The 8,914-nt window shown below is 39.6% G+C and overlaps 1 protein-coding gene across 1 annotated transcript; it reads right to left on the bottom strand.

Moving 5' to 3' along the window:
• Window positions 1-224: 224 nt before the first annotated feature.
• On the bottom strand, window positions 225-6,446 carry LOC112434907 (ubiquitin carboxyl-terminal hydrolase 12-like). The gene is made up of 18 exons (XM_076885051.1): window positions 5,646-6,446; window positions 5,392-5,447; window positions 5,021-5,093; window positions 4,828-4,911; window positions 4,284-4,339; window positions 3,874-3,964; window positions 3,726-3,788; window positions 3,516-3,616; window positions 3,336-3,392; window positions 3,104-3,235; window positions 2,888-3,011; window positions 2,650-2,801; window positions 2,445-2,544; window positions 2,228-2,304; window positions 1,940-2,048; window positions 1,273-1,330; window positions 946-1,103; window positions 225-859 (listed from the first exon to the last, which is right to left on the bottom strand). The coding sequence occupies exons 1-18, from the start codon at window positions 5,670-5,672 to the stop codon at window positions 854-856; spliced, it is 1,524 nt and encodes a 507-aa protein (XP_076741166.1). The 5' UTR covers window positions 5,673-6,446; the 3' UTR covers window positions 225-853.
• Between the last annotated feature and the right edge of the window lie 2,468 nt (window positions 6,447-8,914).

Here is an 8,914-nt window from a genome sequence, read left to right as displayed (position 1 = left end):
ACTAAGGCTCATTACAAATTTCACAAAACACTGCTGAATACTTTTAATATTTTTTTTATTAGTTATTTTTGTTTTGTTGTTATTTTGATTTTAATAAAACAAAATAACATAAAGAATCAAATAATTTCTTTGTTTTTTTAAATTTAATTTATTTTACAAATAAATTAATAATAATATTAATAATAATAACAACAAATTAGTGCTGTCAGCGTAAACGTCATTAGTTAAAATGACGTTAACGCTGACAGCACTAATTTGTTGTTCCAGAGAGCAAGCCAAACACTGGTCTAGAAAAGGACGATCTCTAGTAGTGCTGCACTACTAGTAGATTTTGTTTTAACCTCCTAGGACCTGGTGTCCACATATGTGGACATAACATTTATGAGACCAAAATACAAAATTTTGCTCTTCAAAAACCTGATATCCACTTATGAGGGAGGACATTACACTGCCCCTGTTCAATCGAACTTTAAAATGAATGTCCTCATATGTGGATCTCATTTTTTTGAGAAACAAAAAAAAGATAGTCCGAATCTGATGTCTTTGTTTTCACATTCATCAGGTCCCAATCAACCCAAATGGCACAGAGAAATTAAAAATGCATGCCATGAAAGAGTTCAGGTCTTAGGATGTTAAAAATGTCCCTGCTGATGAGACCAGTGAATGTGGGGCGACGGTGGCAAGAAAAAACTCCCTCCTGGAGGAAGAAATCTTGGGAGGACCAGGCTCTCTGGGAGGACCCTTCCTCCTGAGGGCAATACTTACCAGTACTTGTCCTCCAGTGTGCGATGGTGGGCTGGGACGAGTGTTGTTTCTTCTCAGCATGATGATGACCTTCCTTCCATTTCCTGTTTCAGAACTGAGAATGAAGACAAAACTGGTTAACAAGGTAACAGGACATTTAAAAATTCTCTCACTTCAGGATGAGATGCTGTGTCTTCTTACGTTTCTCTTGTAAAACAGCATGTAGGCCGAGTGCTGCTGTTCCTCACAAGCTGCCGATCCGGTTGTGTGGAGCACCTGTGCGTCATTATAGGTGAGCCAGCGATCTGATGTAGAGTGCTGACTCTCCTCAGGATGGACAGAACTACAGATGTAGTGTCCTGAAATCACATTAAGACAAATGAATCCAACTTCTGGAAGTCAGCTGATTCAAGCAAACAGTGATTTTGACTTAGTGCGTCTTAGAACATCAAAAGCTTTTGTGTGTGAGTCCTTCACTGAAAAGTAGAAAGTTTTCATTTTCTGTTTGTAACAAGTCTGTTGTTTTACCTGACTCTGTGCCTCCATAATGACTGATGATGCTGACAAGACTATAACAGCCACCACCCTGAGAAGGAACAAATCCAAAGAGTGTTAGTTTCACAAAGTCTCACATCAGAGCCATAATTAAGCTGATTTGCTGAGGCTACGTCCACACTAATGCGTTTTCGTTTGAAAACACATCGTTTTCTCTCCGCTTTGACCTCCCGTCCACACTGAGATGGCGTTTTCCTCAAGGAAAAACACAGCATCTTGAAAACGCTCTCGAAAACGCACACATTTCAAAACGGAGTTGTCCCGTCGCAGTGTGGACACTCGAAAACGCAGACTTTCTAAAACGATGACGCATTTTAGCCATGTGATGCAGTCATGTGAGCAATTAAACAAAGATAGCCGAGTGCATTATACAGCGGTTGTTTTGATTGCTCTCAACTTTGACAGCCCTAAAAAAGATTAATATCAGTTTGTACATGCTCCGGATAGCTTTTCTTCAAATTCTGTAATCCTCACTCACTTTTGCGCATGCGCAGGACTGGAACGTAAGCGTTTTCGGCCGTTTCAATGCAGACGCACAACTATTTGAAAACGACTGAAAACACTAGTGTGGACACGGAGTTTTCAAATCTATCAGGGCTAGTGTGGACGTAGCCTGAGACGTTCTGCAGTCTGTTTTTACCTGATTGGATGGCACCACCAAGTCCCTCTGCAGCCTGACGGGGTCATCCACCTTCTTAATGTTGTAGGTTTGTGTAAAGCCAAACCTCTTCAGATGCAAGATCAGGACTCTGGCAGAAAAGAAAAAAAAAACACAAACAAGGTAGAAAATAAGAAGAATGAGTGTCAAACACAAACAGAAGATGGGAGAAAACGACTGCTCAAGTATTGTCTCGAAAAACTCTGATATTTGATGCGCCACAGTTTGGAAACCTGGTCAGTCGATCACTTCTGATGTGACCTTACTCACCTTGGCAGTGTATCAAAAGACGACTTCAGTTCTGAGGCCGTCCCTCCACAATCACAGCGAAATTCTATTTCTTGTTCCTGAACAACAGCACAGAGAAAACAGGCTTTATGGTAGAAAGAAATCTCAACATATGCACACACACATACGCACAAACACTAACAAAAAAGGTGTGTTAAGATCGCTGACACTACAACTCTATTGGAATTTGTGATCTTACCTTCAAGTATGTCTCTAACATGTTTATAATAGACCCCTCTGGAACAAGGTCAAGAGACAAGCTGGTGAAGTCCTCGTGCTGTGATGATTGGTGACCACAGCTACACATTTCAGGAGTAACGTAGTTAAAGTAAAGATCAGGTAGGTGGAAAAGAGGTATATGAAAATATTGCAACCAGCTCTGCGTTTCTGAAAGACAGGCTTACCTCTTGCATGTCCTCATGTTTTCCATTTTAAAAATGTGATGCTCTTCTACTGGGCAGGTATAACTTTGGCCCAGGAGAGCTGCGTTCCTCTCCAGGTGAGGTGCGAGCCTTTTGACCTCATTGAGGAACAATGTTAGGAATTCATGAGCGTCCTGAAAGAAAAGCAGAGAGATTTAAAACAGTACATCAAAATCAGAAGGTAAAGCAAAAAAACAAAATGTCCAAATAGCTGACGCACTTTCTGTGCACTGCCGGTGTATTCAGGAGCTTGACTGCTGAATGCCTTCTTAAAAGCTCTTAGGTGGTGATCTTTAAGGCCATAATCTGTTGACTCATGACAGTCCCTGACATCAATGAGCCTTCTGTAGAAAGGAAAGGGTAAACAGACATTTCTGCTGTTAGATCTCTTTGTTCTTCAGGTTTTTGAAGAAAGTAGAAGGTTGACGTAGCGCACCTTAAGAGCTGAGCTTCTGGATCTGTGCTCCACAAAACCTCCTGACGCCTGATGTCTCTTATGAACTCCTCAATGTTGAGGAGGCTCTGCAGGCAGGAGTTCATGTAGCAGGTGTTTCCGATGTTTGGAAACCTGACACACACGCACAACGTTTACAGTATCAGTGTAAAAGAATTCATTTTCTCCACTTTGACAAAGTGAGCTTTGGTCTTTGTGCACCACGTGTACTCACCCGAAGCAGTCTATAGTCCCAGTTTGACTTTCTATTATTTCTCCACCGCATGCTACACTGCTCCAAAAAGGTAAAAACACAAACACAAAATTAGGAAAGATGTCAGGATGCTGAGCAGTGTATGTGCATGGATGCATGAGCTTTGAAGTTGAAACATTTTGGAGGACGTCTTTCTCTTACCTGTTAAACACATGCTCCCATCCACTCTCTTGGTCCAGAAGCTCCATAATCCAAGTGTCCCAACTCAGGTCTGCTGGGATCGTTTCCGTGGTGCTTCTTACCTGATATAAATATATAGGACATAGCTGTGTGCCTCATTGCTCTTAATTGCTCTCATTTAACTGTGATGAGTAAATGCTTGATGACAGTGACTCTTTCCATAAAACATACCTTCCCGGATTTAAAAAGAGTCTTCACAGTGTTGCTCTCTGCCTCTGCATCGCTGTCAGTTTGCTGCAGAGGACGAACAAACATAAGTTTATTAAAAAGTACATTTTAAAGAGAATGTGTATTTCATATGTTTTGTGTAAAAGCAAACCGAGGAACAGCAGAAGATGTGTCTCCATTTTCTCTTCTTTTGACCATTTTCAGGGTTAGCTGGTGTGGCAGCAACAGAAGCATCCGGGATGCTGATGAGGACAAAAGTGTAAATGTTGTGGAAATTTATAAGAAGGAGTACATTTTGCTAATACAGATTGCTAATAAAAGTGAATAACTGTAATGGAATACCAACATGAACAAAATCATGTATTTTATACATTTACACTCTACATTTTCAAACGCTAATCTCTGCATCCATATAAATAATAGACAAGACTAGAAGGAGTAAAAAAGATGTAAATACACAAGGTGGAAGAAAAATGCCAATAAAAGGGAAATAAAAGAGCTCCAACTCAACCACTGCTATAAATATCTCCAGCAGCATTAAAGACTGGCGCATTTCTTTACCTCTGATGAGACGTAGAAGGAATTTCCTTCTCTGCCACGTTTTGTTTGTGTAATTTCTGTTTAGAAACAAGAAAAGCAACATCAGTAATGGCATAAAACAAACATACCAAGTGGGTCTCTCCATGAAAAGTGTCCAGTTAGAGAATTTGGTATTATTTCATATTATTTATCACTTTAGTGAGCTGTCAGCTCATGAAGCAGATATAGGAATATCTTTAAATAAAATAAAAACAATTTATTCATGCCTTAAATTGAGTTTTAAAGTTTGTCCTATGAAATACAAAATCCTTCATTTGGTTCTGATCAAAATTCAGTTTTTACAGAAATCATCCATGAAGCTTCAAAAATGCTTATTCACCATAAAAAATATTTAGAGAAACATCCTGCAAGTCTCTTCGAACTTACCTTTCTGTGAAAAAAAAACGTTTAAACATCTTTGAACTTAATTTGAGGACATGGCTGTGTGCTAAATTGCTCTTAATTCTTCTCATTTAACTGTGATGAGTAAATGCTTGATGACAGTGACTCTTTCCATAAAACATACCTTCCAGAATTTAAAAAGAAACCAGCGACACTTTTTTTGTGTCTTCACAGTGTTGCTCTCTGCCTCTGCATCGCTGTCAGTTTGCTGCAGAGGACGAACAAACATACGTTTATTAAAAAAGTAAAGTCACTTTAAATTAACAAGTGCAATTTAAAGAGAATGTGCATTTCATATGTTTTGTGTAAAAGCAAACCGAGGAACAGCAGAGGTGTCTCCATTTTCTCTTCTTCTTTTGACCATTTTCAGTAACAGGAGCATCCGGGATGCTGATGAGGACAAAAGTGTAAATGTTATTTTTCAAAGTGCAAATTTTTAACAAGGAGTACATGCTGGAGATTGCAGATAAAAATTAATAACTGTAATGGAACAAAATCATGTATTTTGTACATTTACACTCTACATTTTCAAACGCTAATCTCTGAATCAATATAAATTATAGACAAGACTAGAAGTAGTAAAAAAGATGTAAATACAAAACACCAATAAAAGGGAAATAAAAGAGCTCCAACTCAACCACTGCTATAAATATCTCCAGCAGCATTAAAGACTGGCGCATTTCTTTACCTCTGATGAGACGTAGAAGGAATTTCCTTCTCTGCCACGTTTTGTTTGTGTGATTTCTGTTTAGAAACAAGAAAACCAACATCAGTAATGGCATAAAACAAAGTATATGGTATGAAAATACAAAATCCTTCATTTGGATTCAAAATTCAGTTTTTACAGAAATCATCCAAGAAGCTTCCTTAAAAGTTTCAAAAATGCTTGTTTACCATAAGAAAATATTCATAGAAATGTGCTGCGAGTCTCTTCAAACTTACCTTTCTGTGAAAAAGAAGTTTAAACATCTTTGGACTTGATGTGATCGCAGCCAAAATCTCCTCAGCTTTGCAAAAGTTCAACTGAAAACAAGCAGTCAAAGGTTGTATATTTATAAACTTTCAGCATAGAATGTTCATACCCTGAACAGCAAACATCATCATTATGATGTATGGGGCAAATTTGCATATTTTGGAATGTATGCTCATTTGAACTGTATGGTGCTCGTCTCCAAGCAACTGCTACACAAAACAGGTCAAGTCAAGTGGCTTTTATTGTCATTTTAACCACGTGCAGAGGTGCTGTACAGAGTGAAACGAGACAGCGTTCCTCCGAGACCCTGGTGCTATATATGACATATACGGACAAACCCAGGACTACATAAAGTGCAGTGTGCATAAATTGCAAAAATAAACAAGACAAAACAGTGCAAAACGTGACAGAACAGGACGAAACAGACACAAGACAATGGAAATGTGCAAAATGCTGAGTATTGTGCAAAAGTAACTTGGTGTCTGTATGTATGTATATGAGTGTGAGATACTGCAGATAAGTGCTTGGTAGTGACATGTGTGAAGGTGTGCGTGTGCCAGTGCAGTCACTGAGTGTTCAGGGGTCTGACGGCTTGTGGGAAGAAACTTTTCCGTAGTTTGGTAGCGAGGGCCCGGATGTTGTGGGACCTCTTTCCAGAAGGCAGCAGGGTGAAGAGTGTGTTTGAAGGCTGTGTGGGGTCCTCCAGCAAGCGGGTGTTATAAGGAGGGGAGAGGGGCTCCAATGACCTTCTTAGCTGCTCTCACAGTGTAGCTGTCCATACCTCAACGTTACAAAAGCACAACCACTGTCCACACCCCAACCACACCTCACCTCACAGTAAATGATCATTTCCATTTTAAGCATTTCCAAATAATCATTTTCCATACTGCCAGTATAAATATACACAGTATACTGCATCACTACAATATACAGTTGTGTGCAGCACCTGTGCGTCATTATAGGTGAGCCAAGGATCTGATGTAGAGTGTGGACTCTCCTCAAGATGGACAGAATTACAGATGCAGCAGCTGTTTCCGATGTATGGAAACCTGACACACAAACAACAGTTTACAGTATCAGTGTAAAAAAATGTCCTTTGACCTTTACTTTTGTCAAACAGCGGCCATATGGACTTGTACTGAACATCGACAGCACGAGAGGTAACGTGGCAAAGTAACAGAATAACCGATTAAACAAAGATGCGCCAATACAATACGAGGAATAATATAAATGAAATGAAATACAAAAAACAAAAATACGGCAGTGGCCCCTGTCTGTGCAGAACAAAATACAAAGAACTAAATCACACAAGGCTCCTTTAAAAAATGTGGAAGTGTTACATACATTTTTATAAATACTTACATTCCACAGAAATCTCAGCTCACTTGCAATACTGCAGCACACAGACGATCTCGCAGCTTATCCCTTGCATGGAGAAAATGGCCGCTCCACACTGCACATACAGGTCCTTTGCATCATACATTTAAGAAATACATCATCTTGTTAAAATACTGACGTTTTGCCACTGCACTACAATTATAACAATATGTTTCAATGAGTTATGTGCATATTTAACAATTCCCTACCAACAATTTAACTCCTTCACAACATTCCCGTTCCACATCCACAACAAAAAGAAAGGTAAACAGGAAGTCCCAAGATGCATTTCTTGTTAAGTTTTTTTGGAAAACTGCAGTTAACCCTTAAGCACTGCCCCCCCCCCCCCCCCAGTGACCACAATATGCAACTACACAAACCTATAAAATTAACAGCTTCAAGTGCACACAACATGCAGATAACCCAAGAAATAGCACAAGCAATAACATTAAATTACCCAACAACATTCTTGTCTTACCATACATGGAAACAAAGAAAAACATTTTAAGACCCCTTTTTGAACCTTAAATGGATATTTGGTTAACTGAAATGGAAAATATTATTAATTTACCACTCGGCTACACTCTCCCCTGCAATCAGTCAATGCCCTCGGTGGCTACTAAACCTCGACTGAATGGAAACCCCCCCGCAGTGTTGTTTTTCTTTTTTTCTAAACAGAGCTGCCCCTAGACTTGTTCAAATCTGAGATGCCATGTCAGTGCTAATTGCTACAGCATTGCAGGCAGATTTGGGCAAATGAAACAGGTTTGAATGTGACCCTGCAGTACTGCAGATTTGACCTAAGGTGTCCACAGTCGTAAATTCCAGCGGAGATGCCAGAGGGATCAACTGCAACCCAACCAGTGAACCTGCAAATTGGTTTTGTATGGTTTTTTTGGCTTTTTCTCTACTCATTTTTTGTCATGTTGGATTATAGAATCAAGAACATTTGAATTCCCAGTCAACACAGAACACAGAAATAAGTGCATCTCTAGGCCTGGATGTGCCTTTCTCCTTCAAACGATCAAAACAAAATCAGCATTAGCTCAGAGTAGGTTGATTGGATAAGCATAGTTCAAGTGATTTAACTGATTATTATTTGGTTTTATTTCGTTTAGCTTTTTTTCCTGCCAAACTGCTTTAATAAAATATCCTGTAATAGGTTATTAAGAAGTGCACCAATCTAGAGGGGAGCTGTCATAACAGGTGGGACTGGTAGGATTTGACCTGCAAGGCTACTCAGGTTTTGCTTATCTCATCAGGGGAAGCAGGGAGGACGTGCCGACTTCAACGTATTTAGAGCTGGGCGAGTCCCCCCACCCACATCAGCTCCATCTGAATTGTGCATTTCCTTCTGGGTAAGACCCATAGGATCAGAGATTGCAACCTTTTAACCACAGAGCTGATCCAGGCTTCCTGTATTTGTGGTGCCGGTCCTGCTGATCCTACTGGAAGAGTTTTACAATAGAAAAACTGTCAAGTGCTGCTCTCTTGTGGTTAAAAGTGAGACTATCAGTAGCCATGTGACTGGCTTTTACTCTGCAGGAGACTAAATAAATAAAACAAAACTAACTGATGAATGAATGAATAATCTAAGAGTTCAAATAGATCGTGGCTTTTATTGGTCATATTCTTTTTTTCACTCTGGGACTGCCATTAAAATGTATATTCACAAATTACACTGTTTGCCAAATTTGTGTCAGTAAAACCAAACCATAGCAGGTCTCACATTCACTCCTCATGCTATCCCTTTGTCACAAATCACCCTTCACAGTGGTCTTCACACACTCCAACCTGCCTGCATTATTTTCTTCACCTCTCTGCATTGCCCGTTGTTTTGAATGGCACGCACCAGATACAT

This window comes from Maylandia zebra, linkage group LG6 (genome assembly GCF_041146795.1).
Source record: "Maylandia zebra isolate NMK-2024a linkage group LG6, Mzebra_GT3a, whole genome shotgun sequence".
Taxonomy (NCBI): domain Eukaryota; kingdom Metazoa; phylum Chordata; class Actinopteri; order Cichliformes; family Cichlidae; genus Maylandia; species Maylandia zebra.
Note: the sequence above shows the minus strand (reverse complement) of the source record. Positions and strands in the feature narration are given on the sequence as shown.